General features: G+C 44.3%; 1 protein-coding gene across 1 annotated transcript in view; it reads right to left on the bottom strand.

Annotated features, from left to right (window-relative positions):
• Nucleotides 1–1106: 1106 nt before the first annotated feature.
• The window catches only part of SELPLG (selectin P ligand), an 86179-nt gene continuing 70396 nt past the window's right edge, over nucleotides 1107–16889 (bottom strand). The window contains exon 2 of the mRNA XM_069214783.1: nucleotides 1107–3441. Within this exon, the coding sequence (XP_069070884.1) occupies nucleotides 2359–3432 (1074 nt within the window). The 5' untranslated portion in view covers nucleotides 3433–3441 and the 3' untranslated portion in view covers nucleotides 1107–2358. The remainder of the gene's footprint in view (nucleotides 3442–16889) is intronic.

Below are 16889 nucleotides of genomic sequence, written 5' to 3'. Positions count from 1 at the left end.
GGTCGGGGTGGTTTTAAGGGTAGTTTTGAGTTTTAGGGGCAGGGTGGGGGGTTCACGGTAGTTTTAGGGGCGGGGTTGGGGTGGTTTAGGTTTATGGGGCGGGGTGGGGGTCAGGCTAGATTTAAGGGCCGGGTTGGGGTAGTTTAGGTTTTAGGGGTGGGGCGCGGGGTAGTTTTAGGTTTATGGGACAGGGTAGTTTTAGGTTTTAGGGGCAGGGGTGGGTGGGGTTGCAGTACTTTTAGGGGCAGGGGTAGTTTAGGTTTTAGGGGTGGGGTGGAGGGTCGGGGTAGATTTAGGATTTAGGGGTGGGGGTCAGGGTAGTGATAGGTTTTAGGGTCGGGTGTGGGGGGTCGCAGTAGTTTTAGGGGCAGGTGTGGGGGGGTCAGGGTGGTCCCAGGCTGGAACCAGGCATGCCATTCCACGCATGCCTTTACCAGGAATGCCTTTATGATGAAAAATCGTTGTTAAGGCATTCGTGGTAAAGGCATTAGTGATAACAACGTGGTCGTTGTCCCAACGGTGTTGTTCAGGATGCGTGGATCCAGCATGCGTTGTTCCGACATATATTCACCATAATGTGATAAGACCACCATTTCTTAAATATATATTTAGCTTTTCTTAATTTACCAGAAGAAAGTATCTGTGAGCCATGAAAGGAAGCCAATAAGCCGTTAATGTTTTTTCATCTAAAAATATTATATTTCTGCATTATTTTCTGCTCAAAATTTGCATGATTTAGATTTTCATACTAGTATAGTAATGTTGCGCATTGAACTTTGGGTGATTTGGAAAGATTTATTCCAGTGCAAGTCTGCGATTTGGAGGGTTGTTTGCTAACCAGGTCAGCAATTGTGGGATTCAAAGGGCAGTCTATAAACTAAAAAATATTTACATCTCAATTTTCTTATTCTTTCCTACAAATATATCCCCTAGATCAAACCGCTTTAACGATTTACAACAGAAACATTTTGAAAACAAGTTTAAACACTGCGAGTGTCCTCTTATTCTGCTGTTGTCACAAACTAACATAAAATATATAAACAAGATGATATATGTTGAAAAAAACATTTTGAAATTATCCAAACAAAATAAAAACAATAACATAATTTGCAGGAGATGCAATTTTACTTCAACAGGTCACCACATCAATGTAAAGCTGGTAGTATATCTCAGTGGGTTGACGCCACTACAGAAGTGATCTTTGTGGAAATCCTAGATCAATAACACCATCCAGGACAGGTGCAGAATAAATACTTCTGGTATAACAATAACATCTATTATTAGTGCTATGTGACAACCGAGTTTGTAAAGAACAACGCATAGGTTCACCGATTGTTCTTTTTTTAATACATTTTAGGAGCTGTGGGGAAAACATCCACTGTAATGTGCATTAAATATATCATTTTCACTTTACATATTTCACACTTCGTTTCCTCTCACTCCTTTACCTTGCCACCTAGGCATTTAACCTAAGGATGAAAGCCAAACAAAATCATTAGAATAGTTTTAAAATTTTGAAAAATAGAGTTTAAATTTCTAGACACACAGATTCGATGGAAATTTTCTAATCATATGAACAGTATAATCTATTGGCAGTATCACTTCAAAGTTAAGTGCCAAGCAAAGGTAGACATATCTGAAAGATGTTTAGGAATCATGAATGCATTTCGATGTGACTATTAAATTGAAGCACTTTAAATGCTTTGAGAATAGCGAAAAATTAGAGTTGACTGATCCCTACAACCTCAAAGAAAACCAACTGCAAAAGCAAAAATGTTTATGAGGGATAGAAGTAAAGTGTGGTCTTCACGGCCTGTTGGTATTGGTAACAACATGTCCACAGAGCATGGGCAGGGTGTCCAATGCTAGTTCATGATCACTAGAGTTATAACATGTTTTAAGGATCACTGTAACCATGTATATAATTCCCAATGAAATCCGTTGTATATACATTTATCTGATGTTAATATCCTAAAACTCTGGCATGGGTGTGGCCCTCGTGCACCTTCCACACCTTGATAGAACAGTACTGTGAAATTGGCACCTTTCACAATTACTGAAATGAAACAAATAATACCAAATGCTATTGTGTTAATGGTTCTTTAAATACAGTACTCCCCATGCTCGGTATGTCCTTTTAAAAACAATTCAAACAAGTGATCATCCAAGTCTTGTTCATGCTATTGGAGAATCTCAATTTATCGATGTCCATAACCAACTAACTTTACGTCAAACATGACATCTGTTATTGGCATCTAATAATCGTTCTATTCATGTAAACATCTAAAGAATGGAGGATCACAGATAAATTACTCATCTTGAGTGGGATAAAAATCTGCCAAATATTAATGCTCACTGTTAGTGATCTGGTAAAAAGCTGTTTAGTGTCAGATTGTCTCCATCGTTGTCTTCCACGTTTGCCGCAAATGTCTTCAGTTTGTTGGCCCTGACTTTGCTCTTCCCAGGCACCTGCTCATTGTCTGGTAGCAAAGAAGAGATGCACACCATCTCTGTGCTGTTCTTGGTTAGCAGCTTGTACCTGTTCTTTAGGTTTGAGAGCTTAGCTGCAAGGACAATGGTACTGATGATGAAGGCAGTCGCTATGAATGCTAGAATGGAGATGGCCAGCAAGCATTGCCCCATGAGTGTGTGCATGATGTTTTGTTTCTCAGGCTGAGTGTCATCTGGGTTGATCACATCTGGTTTCTGTGGTACATTGGTGGATTCTGATACATCTGTGTGATTCAAGTCATTTACAGAAGTTGTTGTCATTGTTTCTGCTGGGACCGACGTATGTGTATCTGATGGCCCAATTTCAGGGTCTATGAGGCTTCTGAAAGAGGTGGTTGTATTGTACTCTGTAACAATAGTTAACGTAGTGTCAGTGACAAGAGTGGGTACAAAGGTTTGGGCAGAAACAGTTTCAGTAACAGTCTCTAAAATATCCATTCGTGAACTGGTTGTCGTGTCATGAATAGTGCTTGAAGGGGTGGTGCGAACTGTCATGATTTCTGGAGTTGTTTCCTCAATTAGTTCTGTTTGGATTGTTGAAATGGCTGGGTGATGTGTATGTTCAGGAGTGGTCAGAACAATGACACTTGTCACATCAGTGTTTTTGATTACTGCTTCAGTCGTGAACTCTTCTTCCCAACTTTCATCAGTAACCATTTCCTCCAGTGATGTATTCTTATCAGTAATGTCTCTTTTTACCCGGGGCACCTTTGAAGGTTTCAGGTTGAAGACTGTTGGATTGCTGAAAGGTGTCCTTGATAACCATTGAAACAGGTTAGCAGGCAGAGAGCTGGAAATCAAGGGATCTTCCCTTAGTTCTTTTTTGGTAGTATTGCTGGCTTTCAGCTTGGCTCCTGGGAGTTTGTAGCCATATGAAATATCCAAAACAGCCAGGGGCAGGGCAATCCAAATGATATACATCTTGCCTGCCTAGAAAAGAAAAAAAAAGAAATTGATTGGCACCGTGCAACAAATAAGTACAACATAAACTTTCTATTCTGGTTTCACTGTACAGGGAACTGATACACAAAGTTGGACTGAAAGTCAAGCAAAGGGAACGAAAAAGTTTAAGACTTGTTGATTATGTTGTCAGCAATGCCAAGTGGGTTACATTGTGAATCCAGTATCATCAAGGATATATCACGGCTCTTCCAAGATTTCTGCTCTACCAGGGAGTAATGTCTGGAGCACTGCCCTGTGTGTGTCTTATTTGAGGGTTTGTTGATCATATCTAAATTTATGGTTTAGTTAATGGCAACCTTATCGCATTTCTGCTATGTTTAGGACCAATTTAGATGTGTTCATATTTTCAATGAAAAAATGCTACAACCTTTTGGGCATAACATTTCTCTCTAAAGTAGACCTGAGTGAAATTTCAATTATGCTGTTGTAGTTATCGTAATTTTGTGAATTTTGCATAATGCTTGTTATGAAATAGTTCTAAAATTATGCCATTAATGTGTACTAACTTAGTACTTCAGTTTTTGGCTGTATTTTGTAAAGCACAAAATGTGTCTTCTCAGCCAAAATATAGTACTAAATTGTGCATTTTATGTAATTATGTGTAATTTCATGTTTTTAAAAAACTTTCACAGAATTATGTGAAAGCCAATTTTGTGAATTTCACACTCCCATACTCTAAAGAATGTTTCTGGAATTAATGTATTTAGAATTGCATTTATCACTTCTCATAATGGTTGTAAGACCTGTGGGTTTGTATTTACAACCTGTAATAACCTGACAGATTGCATTTTTCCACCTTGCTGTATCATTCTCATTTGTGATGGGCCTTACTCCTTACTCTTGGGGGGCCAGCACCCGCCAGGACTTTCCAGAGCTGAATCCTAACAAAGAAAATAATATATCAAACCACCCCCCCATGGCGCCCTGTATCTCTGTCCTTTGAAGAAGAAAAATTTACCTTCCTGACTGTCACACGCCAGAGCTACAACACCATAACCAACATAAGAAGCCCCCTTTGTCCCTGGGACTAAACTACTATTGCATTCCTGTTGAATGACCAAGTTCTTGCTACTGACTTATTTACCTTGTCAAGTATTCTATAGCCTTAGAACCCGCCGTAGCGGGCTCTACCGGCTATTAAAGGCCCGCTCCCCGCGTTAAATGTCCGAGCCGAAGGCGAGGGCATTTAACAAGGGAGAGGGACTTTAATAGCCGGTAGAGCCCGCTACGGCGGGTTCTAAGGCTATTAGAACATTCTGCCACTCAGGGCAGAATGTTCCATTTTAAAAAAAATGTTCACGGAGCCCGAGGGGATTAAAATCCCCTCGGGCTCCGTGAGGCTTTGTTCACAGCTGTTGCTGTGAACAAAGCGAACATTGGAATGTTGGCGCTGCGGGCTTTTACCGGCCAGTAAAAGCCCGCAGCACTCCATTGTTTTCAATGGAGCCCCCAGCATTCCAATGTTCTAATATTGCTTATGAACCAGGGTAGTGATGTTCCATACAATGTTACATAAACATCTTGCTTCCTTTTGATTATTCTTTGTCCAGCAAAACCCTATTTATGAATAATGTAATAGACATGATCTGTTTATTAGGTGGCACCCTTAGATACACAGGTCAGACCTCTTGTGGAGGTCACTTAGATATACTTCTTACCCCTCACCCCTTTTTAGGTAAAATCACACTTGAACGTTTACCATTCATCCAACAGTTTATCCAACACCAATTGCTCGAACTAGAAACAACAAGAAAAATATCACTGGATGTTAGATGTTGGACGAACAGATGAATGAATGGACAGAAATGAAGGTACATTGCCTTTACTCTCACATTGCTGAGAACAAAATAATTAATTGTGCCAATTGTTCCTTTTTTATTGGATGTTTAATAATGAAATTATGAGAACATAGGATACAGACACACGTTTGTAATTTCCTGTCACTCAGTTTGGAAAAGCTGTTTTAGGTTTGCACAAAATATGCGAAGTAATCAAAAGGCAGCTGAAGTTTCTGAGCAGAAGTGGGCGATTTTAGACTGCTGTTCGGAAAGTTTTAAAAATGCTGCATTTAAATTATGCAAGAGTATTAGCCATTCATTTTAGCACTGATATTCCGTAGGGAATTGCACTGTTAGAATTTTAAAAGCAAATACATAACTAATCACATTGTGTATAGAGTATTAAGGGCCTGATTCCAACTTTGGAGGAGGTGTTAATCCGTCCCAAAAGTGACGGTAAAGTGACGGATATACCACCAGCCGTATTACAAGTCCATTATATCCTATGGAACTCGTAATACGGCTGGTGGTATATCCGTCACTTTACCGTCACTTTTGGGACGGATTAACACCTCCTCCAAAGTTGGAATCAGGCCCTAAATGTTTATATTAGGACATACTTAAATATCACTAAATTAGCATATGTTAAATTACAGCTGAATAAAAGTTTTGCATGCATTGCATTGTTATTAAAAATCGGTTTTGGTACCGGTTTTAGATAATAACGATAACATTAAGTGGCCTCTTAGCACGTGGTGGAAGAACTACAGATTTGCAGTGCCAGCTTTTTTCAATGATGCGTTTACTGTGCAACTAAATTGTCTCCAGTAGTGTCCAGGCAGTTTATAATAGAACCTTTATTGCCGGTGATAACACTTTGCTTTTCTGCATTACCCTTTGAATAACTACTTAAATAAAATCTTTTCTATGAGCCAAAAAATACAGTTTCGTGATTTACCCTGAACATGAGGTAACAGACATAGGTGTTCATTACGACCCTGGCGGTCGGTGGTAAAGCGGCGGTAAGACCGCAAACAGGCCGGCGGAAAAAAAAATGGAATTATGAGCGCAGCAGTTACCGCCGCGGTCATCCTCCACCTCACCATTCCGACCACAATGGCGGTGAAGACCGCTGGGCTGGAGATTGCGGTCTCCAGCCCGCCAACGGTATCAGGACTCTGCATACCGCCATGGATCTCGGGTGGTTGGGAACCGCCATGAGATCCATGGCGGTAGGCACTATCGAATCCCTGGCACTGATAGGGGTCTCCCCCACCCCCGCCACCCCATGCAAATCCTCCTCCCACACCCCCACCCCTCTGCCACCCCGAAAGGTGGCACAACCCCCCTCCCGACCCCAAACATGCACATATATACACCCCTACACGCACACACCCCGAGCATGCACATATACACACTCCTACACGAACACATACACCCCGACAACACATACCCGCACACATACACAGACATGCACACCGTCCGACCCGCACACATTTCCCATACACACAGCACCCCCGCACTCATACACTCACTCACTCACTCCCTCTACACTCTCACACGCACACCCCCATGCACGCACACAACACACAACACCCCCTTCCCTAACGGACGATCAACTTACCTTGTCCGTTGATCCTCCGGGAGGGGACAGGATCCATGGGGGCAGCTCCGCCACCAGAACACCGCCACACCGAATCATGGGACGTGATTCAGTGGGAGGTGTTCTGTTGACATGGCGGTGGAGGTTGAGCAACTTCCACTTTCCCGACGTCCGCCAGTATGGCTGCTGGCTGCTTTCCGTACGAAAAAGGACGGCGGCCTGCCAGCGGTCATAATACACGTCTTCTGCATGGCAGTACCTCGGCGGTCTTGCGAAAAGACCGCCGAGGTCGTAATGACCCCCATAGTATGAAATCAAATTGGAAGGACACTAATTTGGTGGAGCAACCTGCCCGCCAAACTCCTGCTCCACCTGCTCTATTTAGAGACTGGCACACCTTTATATTTCCGCCAGTGGACACATTTCACCAACTTCCCAACTGACATTGCACTGTCGGTCAGAGTTATCGCAGCCTGTCTGCACTATTTAGTTTTGAAGTACTTCTTTCCTATTTGAGATTAACAGTGAAATCCTGATGGTACCAAACAGAAAGGAAAGAAATGCCATATACACAGTGTGAAGGAACTCCCAGGATGTCAGGGAGATTTACTTTTTGTTTTACAAAAACAAACTCCCACCTTGCTATGTGGCCTTTAGCTGAGCAGCTGTGGTGGTAGCTCCTCTTAAGGCTCAGTACTCTGCCAGGCAGACGTAGACTTCCAAATGTTGTGGGCGGTAGTCTGCCAGGGCCCAATTGGGACTAAATAAAACTCAATCTCTTTGTTGGCTGGATTAATGGTATTTTGAGAGGCAAGTCAAACCATGTCTAATACCTTTAAAAGCAACTCTTATATAATTGGTGCGAATTAACCTTGTAATACCTTTTGTACACCTTAAGTTAACATTTCACAGGGGTCAATTAAAGCAGAGGAAATGTTGGCTAGGTATTTACAAATCAGAAGTGAGTCCAAGTTAGTTGACAGAGTTGTTAATTGAGGGGATGGTTCACTCTCCGTATCAAATAGAGACATTGCTGCTTCTTTTGAAAGATTCTATGATTCTTTTTACTCAGATGACATATCCATCTGACCAACATTTTGATAAGTTTGTTTCTCTTACCTGAGGTATTACAAGCAATAACATTTTTAAAGAAAGCACAGCACAAGGATCTGATGATATCTCCTTTGAACTTATTGAAACTTTTTTGTCTTGGTTTACCTCTAAATTTCTAGAACTTTATAATTTGCAACTTCATTGTGTTTATCCCAATAGCTCTTTCTTTTGAACACTTATCGCTATAATTCCTAAAGAGGACAGGGATCCTACGTATTGTAGGACTTAAAGGTTCATGTCATTGATAAATTATGATTGTAAAAGATATGTGAACATTCATGCTTCAAGTTAAAAGCTGGAACTTAATCTCTTATTAAAAAAGACCAATCAGGGTTTACCAAGAGTGAATTAGCTGCTGGTAATGCCCATTTGTTTTTTTTATATTATATCTTAAGCCTCCACATTTAAGGTACATAATGCGTTTCCTTGTCTATATGTTGAAAAAGTATTTGATCTCATTACTTGGAAATTTTTGTTTGGTTTGGTTTTGGTCCTCACTTTGGGGGTCATTATGACCCTTCTGGTTTTCTGACTGCCAGAGCAAAGGTTGGCGATGAAGACCGCCACATTATGAGTGTGGCAGGTTGGCCTCTGCCAGCCCAACACATCCCCACTTGTACCACCAGGGAGGTCTGACCCGCTGGGCCGGAGATGAGCATCTCCAACCCGGCCGTCCACAGAAGACCGCTGGCGGTATTTTGAGGCACCTTTCCATCAGGGTATCCGTGGCGGTAGCACTGCCACAAAAACCCTGGTGGAAATGATACCGGGGATATGGAATTTCTTCCCTGTCACTGGTAGACGACTCCCCCCATTCAACAAGCACAATCCCCCCCACCTTCCCTCCAGGTGTATCACCCATCACCCGCATACATGCACACGCACACAGACACCAACATGCACCACGCATAGACTCATTAACCAACAATGACATACACGCATTCACTCATATGCATCCATACTCGCATTCACCACAACACTCATACTCACATTCACCATAACACTCATACTTGCATTCACCACACCATTCACACATGCAAACACACACGTATACACACTTACATGCATACACGCACTCACTTCTACATTCAGACACACATACAACCACCAAACACACATTCATGCACACAAGCAGACAACACACTCACACACGCACACACAACATCCCTCACCTTCCCATCCCCCTCTTCTGTCGGATGATCAACTTACCTGGTCCGGGGAGGAGGTCGTCTGGCAGGGAATGAGATCGGGAGCTTCCACCTCCAGCAGCACCCTGCCATCAGGACACCGCCAGGCTGTATTATTGCACATAATACGGCGGGCGGAGTCCTTCTGGTGGGGCGGGGCCAGTGGTAGAAACGCCCCAGCACCTCTGTCAGCCAGCAAGACGACTGCTGGATTTCCGCCCAAAATGTGGCAGAAATCCAGCAGTATCCGTAATAGGGTGGGCGGAAGACCATCAGCACTGCCAGTCTTTTGGTGCCCGTGGCTTTGGCGGTCTTGCTCAAAGACCGCCAAAGTCATAGTGAGGGCCTTTATCTCTTATATAAGATCGTTCTTCTCATTACCTAAAGCAAGCATATTTATTGATAATAGTCTCTCCTCTTATTTTAATTTAAAAGAAAGAACCTAGACAGTAACAAGGGATGTCCAATTTCACCATTATTATTAATATTGTGGGCTTCATTACGACTTCGGCAGTCCTTTTCCAGGACCGCCGAAGCCACTGCAGGCAAAAGACCACCAGTGCTGGTGGTCTTTTGCCCGCCATATTATGAATCCTTGAGGACTTCTTCCCATGTCTAACTCTGAAGTGGCAGGTGCATCGCTAGCACTGTCACGGCACCAAGGCTCCGCCCGCTGTACTACAAGCCATAATACGGTTTAGCGGAGTCCTGCTGGCTTGGTGGTGCTGGCGATGTAAGACCGCCAGGACCCATCTACTCCTAGATGTCCTCCTCTACAGAGAAGGTAAGTGGGCATCTGAAGGGGGGGTCTGTGTGTGTGGGTGCATGTGTGCATGTCTGCGAAGGGGGTGGTGAATGCGTGCGTGTATGCAAGTGAATGTGAATGTGTGTGTGCGTGTATGTGCACGTGTATGTGGTGTCTGTGTAGATGAATGCGAGTGAGTGGGGGTGTCTGAGTGAATGTTTGCGAGTGAGTGGGGTGTCTGTGTGGATGTATGCGTATGCTGAATGGGTGTTGTAGGAAAATGGCCCTTGGTACAGTTAACCCCCACTTTTTGCCTGATATTGATGCTGACGTGACTGAGAGTGTGCTGGGATCCTGCTAACCAGGCCCCAGCACCAGTGTTCTTTCCCTACAAATGTACCATTGTTTCCACAATTGGCACACCCCTGCCACACAGATAATTCCCTCAGTGGTACCAAGGGTCCTGTGACCAGGGAAGGTCCCTAAGGGCTGCAGAATGTGTTGTGCCACCGTAAGGGAACTCTCACCTAACACATGCACACTGCCATTGCAGATTGTGTGTGTTGGTAGGGAGAAAAAGGCAAAGTCGACATGGCATCCCGCTCAGGGTGCCATGCACACAAAACACTGCCTGTGGCATAGGTAAGTCACCCCTCTAGCAGGCCTTCAAGCCCTAAAAAAAGGTGCACTATACCACAGGTGAAGGCATAGCTGCATGAGCAATATGCCCCAACAGTGTGTAAGTCCATTCTTAGACATTGTAAGTACTGTGTGGCCATATTAAGTACATGATCTGGGAGTTTATCAAAACGAACTCCACAGTTCCATAATGGCTACACTGAATACTGGGAAGTTTGGTATCAACTTTCTCTGAATAGTAAACCCACCCTGATACCAGTTTTGGATTTACTAAAAATGCACACAAAGGGCCTCTTAGAGATGCCCCCTGTATTTTACCTAATCCTTCAGTGCAGGACTGACTGGTCTGTGCCAGCCTGCCACTGAGAGACGAGTTTCTGACCCCATGGGGTGACAGCCTTTGTGCTCTCTGAGGCCAGAAAAAAAAGCCTTCAGTGGGTGGAGGTGCTTCACACCTCCCCCCTGCAGGAACTGTAGCACCTAGCAGTGACCCTCAAAGGCTTGGGCTTTATGTTACAATGCCCTAGGGCACTCCATCTAGTGGAGATGCCCAGCCCCGACAAAGCCCCACTTTTGGCAGCAAGTCCAGAGGGATAATTAAGAAAAACAAAGAGGAGTCACCACCTCAGCCAGGAACAACCCTAAGGTGTCCAGAGCCGAAATGACCCCATTCTTGCAGAATCCTCCATCTTGGTTTGGAGGACAAAGACCAATAGGGTTAAAAATTAACAGAGTACGATATTTTCAGGAAACTACATTTACCATGATGCAATGGGGCTGATTGTTTGCTGGGATGTTAGGCAGGTGTGCTCTAAACTGTTTGAGGGTTAGGAATGTGCCCCCCTCCCCAAAGGGAGTGGGCACAAGAAGGGTGTAGCCACCCTCAGGGGCAGTAGCCTGTGGCTACTGCTCTCTGACCCCTGAAAACGCCCCTAAATCTTGTATTTAAGGGCTCCCTGAAAAGCCTCCAGGGAGACAGGAGACAACAACTGACTCGGCCCCAGCCATTCCGGCCCATCTCCTGCTTCAAGAAGCTGCAAAAGAAGAAGCACTGCGTTCTACAGGACCAGCGCCCCCTGAAAAGCCTCCAGGGGACTGCCTGCATCAACGAGGACCAAGAAACTCCTGTGGACAGCAGACCTGTCTAACAAGAAGAAAAAGCAACCATCTTTAAAGGGTCTCCCACCTCACTCCAGAAGCGTGAGTCCAAAAGTACTCTGCACCCGATGCCCCTGGCATGCGTCCAGAGGAACCAACCAGCGAGAGAGGATCTCCAGGCGATTCTGACCAAGTGTCCACCCCGGGCTGACCTCTCCACCCCTCCACGGTGACGCCTGCAGAGGGAATCCCGAGGACACCTCAGACCACGACTGCCCTGGACAAGGATTTCCATGCCACTGCTGGAGGGTAGGTCCAACAGCTTGGACCATTTGCTGCATTATAGCACAGCATCAGTCCTAGGCGTGTGCTTTCCCAAGGAACCACATCTCGCAATTGGGGATGGGCGACCAGCATTTTTGATTTTGACCAGACACACAGTTTGCTGAACGTAAGTGACTGTTCCTTAATTCGTAGACTAGGGTGTTTTATCAGTATTTACATTTCGGTTATAGGAGAAGTTGCATTTTGGTCCTGATGAAGCGCCAATGGTTCCGGCTGGACCACCAGACACGAAACATGTTGACCCTTGATTAGAGGTTCTATGATATTTTCTGGCCTCTCATTTTTTCTGAAAGTAATTGAGCATGACTACTCATACCTTACTTTCATTTGTTTTTAATCTTGGCCTATATCTCATACTAGCTAAATAAACTGGTGATGTTACTTGAGGTTTAGAACCAATTTTAGCTATTTTTCTCTCCTGATTATTTAGTGCCTGCAGATAGGTATTGGCCACAAAATAGCCGATTACGGTAGTCAGTACAAAAGAACTCCGGCAAAGAGCCCCCCTCTGGGGAGCCCGTCAGACATTGCAGCGCCGGTCTGACGAGCAGCATTCCCAATAATTGATTGATTGGGATGTGTGAGGGCTCTTGCTCCTAAAGAGTCAGGTTTCCCTGCTTCTCTATCCTGGAACAGTGTACTCTATTGGTCTTTTTCGAAGATTTCTGACACCTGGAGAAGCACTGCACCCATAGTACTCAGACTCAAGAGAGACTGACCACTGATGCAACAGTGACCAGCAGGTGTCCCTCCTCCCTGTCCAGTAGGTGGCTTGCCCAAGAAGCCCCTCTGTGCTTTGCCTGCAGCTCCTAAGTGATCACCGGGGTCCCCCCAATGAGTTCCATTGGAAACCCGATTCCCTGTTTCCACCAGCACCCATCCGCCCGTGCCGCTGAGGGTGCGTGTTTGGTGCCTACTTGGGCCCCCCCAGTGCTCCTCTAAACCCACCTGGTCTGCTCTTCGACAACGCAGGAACTTACCTGTAAGCATACCGGAACTGGAGTACCCCCTGTCTCCATAGGTGCCCATGTTATTTTGGCTCCTGTTTGACCTCTGCACCTAACCGGCCCTGTGTTGCTGGTGCTGGGTGTTTGGGGTTTTCTAGACCTATGCTCCCTATGCCCAGAGACTGAGTCTGTAAGTTGATTACTTACCTCCAAATCTGTACTGTATTTTCCTCCCCCAGGAACTGTTGAAAATTGCAGTGTCCACTTTTAAAATAGCTTTTTGCCATTTTAAAGAAAACTGTATGTATTGTCAATTTGATTCAAACTACTGAACTTACCTATGCAAAGTACCTTTCATTTAATGTACTTACCGGCAAACTGAATCTTGTGGTTTTAGAAATAAGATAACAAAATATATTTTTCTATATAAAAACCTATTGGTCTGGAGTTAAGTCATTGAGTGTGAGTTTTCACTTATTGCTTGTGTGTGTACAACAAATGCTTATCACTACCTTCTGATAAGCCTAACTGCTCGACCACACTACCACAAATATAGCATTAGTATAATCTATTATTGTCTCTGTCAAGCCTCTTGGGGGACCCCTGGACTCTGTGCACACTATGGGGGTCATTCTGACCCCGGCGGTCAGAGACCGCCGGGGCCAGGGTCGGCGGGAGCACCGCCGACAGACCGGCGGTGACCCGCAGGGCATTCTGACCGCGGCGGTTCGGCCGCGGTCAGATGCGGGAAACCGGCAGTCTCCCGCCGGTTTCCCGCTGCCCTGCAGAATCCTCCATGTCGGCGGAGCGCGCTCCGCCGCCATGAGGATTCTGACACCCCCTACCGCCATCCTGTTCCTGGCGGGTCTCCCGCCAGGAACAGGATGGCGGTAGGGGGTGCCGCGGGGCCCCTGGGGGCCCCTGCAGTGCCCATGCCAATGGCATGGGCACTGCAGGGGCCCCCGTAAGAGGGCCCCACAAAGTATTTCAGTGTCTGCTATGCAGACACTGAAATACGCGACGGGTGCCACTGCACCAGTCGCACCTTCCCACTACGCCGGCTCAATTCTGAGCCGGCGTCCTCGTGGGAAGGTTGATTTGCCCTGGGCTGGCGGGCGGCCTTTTGGCGGCCGCCCGCCAGCCCAGGGCAAATCCCAAAATACCCTCAGCGGTCTTTCGACCGCGGAGCGGTATTTTGGTGGGGGAACTTTGGCGGGCGGCCTCCGAAGTTAGAATCACCCCCTATATCTCATTTTGATATAGTATATACAGAGCCAGCTTCCTACAGGTGTGTATGTGAATGTATGTGTGTGTGAAGGGGTGGGGGGTGTTTGTGAGTGTGTGGACGGATGGGGGGATTTTGTGCATGTGTGGGGACATGTGTGCATGTGTGTGCCAGCGACAGGATTGAGATCCCTGTCGCTGGGTGCGTGACCGCCAGGGTTTTCGTGGCGGCATGACCACCACAGAAAGCCTGGCGGTTTGCAACCTCGTAATCCGGCAGACAGGCTGAGGCATGCCACCGGGTTAGAGGTTCTCACCGCCAGCCACGGTGGCTCAAGGGCACCGGCGGGCCATGTGGAGTTGTGGAGGCTTGGCGTCTGCCAAGGCCCCACAACTTGTAAGGTGATGGTCCATACCGCCGGCTCCGTGGCGGAAGGACTGCCACAGAGAGGCTGGAGGTCTCATGACCGCCAGCCTCGTAATGAGGGGCTGTGTTTGTAATCCTTCCTCAATTGTATAATGTGCAACTCTGCTATCAAGGGTTTCAATCATAAGGATGTGGCATTTAAGGCCTCAGCATATGCAGATGACATTTTTATTGTATATGTCAAATCCTATTTCTTCCATAAGACCTTTTTAGGATGAGGGACAACCTTATGCTTAAGTTTCAAGTTATAAAGTTTAATGAAACAAAATTGAAGTCTTGAACCTCAACACATTACTCATGTGATATATATTTGTGGAATCTGATTTTGCTTTGAATCCTGTCAAAATTAAATATCTAGGTATTGGGGTTCTTATTTGATACTAAAATCTCTGAACAACAATTATAAAATTAATTTGAAATAAAGCTATATTTCCCCAACTACACAACAAGATTTTATCCATGCTCTCGATAATGTTTAAAGGCCAATAAAGGAAAAAGCATGCATATAAGTCAAATAAAGTACATCTTACAGTCACATAAGGAACAGTAATCATTTATTGTATTGTATTTATCCTTGCCTTTGCATCAAGGATCAAAGACGATCATAGAAGATAATATTAGATCACATTAGTGCAATTCACCATTCTATAATAATTTGCTAAATATCAATATTGTGGCATTTCAACCAGTATTTGTTGAGATCATCTGTTCACTGAATGTTCATGCTTCACCAAGGGCAATTATTTACAGAGAAGTGTGTAGATTGAATGTTCTCCAGTGCTAAACTTTTCCTTTTGCCAACAAAGATTGAGGAGGGTTTCGGCAATGTGGACTACTCCGTTCAACTCACCATGTTAAAAAAATTAATAAAGTACAAAGCTTGCACACTAATTACTTAGTCTAGCAGATGGCAGAATATTAGAGAATATTGAGGTTCTCTCAAGTGCAAAATTCATTTTAAATATCTATATTTCTTCAACAAATTTCTGCAATTGTTGCTTATGATATTCTAGCTGCTCATTTTAAACTAACTCAGCACATTTAATAAATATTTTCCCATCAATGTGAACATATTTGTGTTTTCTATTTGTGGTATACGTTACCCTCTTGACTATTTTGCCTGGAGTAATATTTATTTGTGATATGTAGCACTTACATAACTTCAAGCCAGCAGAGTGCTTTACACTTAACATATTAGAATATTAATATCTAGCATATTAGAGGACAATATAAAGCAAACGGAAAATACATATATATTCCTTATACACTTTTGTTCAAAGAATTGTGATTCTAAGACATATGTTCTCATACAGCATATTATGTATTCAGTTCTACCACATATTCAAATAGTATTATTTTTCTTTTCTTTATTTTCACATATTCATAGAAAAGTCTGTTATGTTTGATTTTATCAATTAGAATAACTCTTCTGATGTTGCTGATGGATTCCCATCACAATGAGCACTAAGGAGGGATTTCTCTCTTGTAGTACATGTTTAAGAGCTTAATTGGTTGGATGAAGTTATCTGTAAGATCTTCATTAGATATCTTCAGCCTCAATACCAGCTCAGAAGAGCATAAACAATACCATATAAAACTCACTGAGCCTGAACTGAACCTAATACATAGTACATTCACTACATGTCCTCAACCTCCAGCTCAGAGACAGTACAATACACTGAAATATCTACTTCTCAGATAACCTTGATCATTGTTCTGTCACTAGCTAGTCAAGACCTATACCTACCAATCTCCATAAAGATATCACACTAATTATAGTTGTATTTCAGAGGATTTTTCATCAACCCATTTGTCACAATTCTCCTTTCCTTTAATGTCTGTCGGATGTAGGTGGAGTATGGCTTCGGATCGTGTATGTCCTGGTCTGGCCAAGATAAGGACGACCCCTTCCGGTAGCCACAGTCCTGCTGGTAAGATGAAAGCCCAAGCAGTCCGTGCCCTCCAGAAGGAGCTCCAAAGGAAAAACTTCCAGGGAAAAAAACCTCCAGAAAGGAGCTCTAGAAAATCAGAAAAAGGCACAATAGAACTGAGGACTCCAAAACTGGAACATCAGGAAGCTACAAGGAAAACCAAGCAGAAAGCAACCCACAGCAGAAACAAACAGGAGCGAGGACCACCAAACCAAAGTGTTGCAACACAAAGAAGAAAGAAACTCAAGCACATAATATACCAGCAAAGCAGGAAGTGAACAAACAGGAAAAGGAAAAATGGCATATTAAGTTGGAAAGTATTGTAGGACAAAATAGGAGAAACACCATCTTGGAAAGGTACTAAGAAAAGGAAAGAGC

Source organism: Pleurodeles waltl, chromosome 11, assembly GCF_031143425.1.
Source record: "Pleurodeles waltl isolate 20211129_DDA chromosome 11, aPleWal1.hap1.20221129, whole genome shotgun sequence".
Taxonomy (NCBI): domain Eukaryota; kingdom Metazoa; phylum Chordata; class Amphibia; order Caudata; family Salamandridae; genus Pleurodeles; species Pleurodeles waltl.
This window is presented reverse-complemented; position numbering and strand designations above follow the sequence as displayed.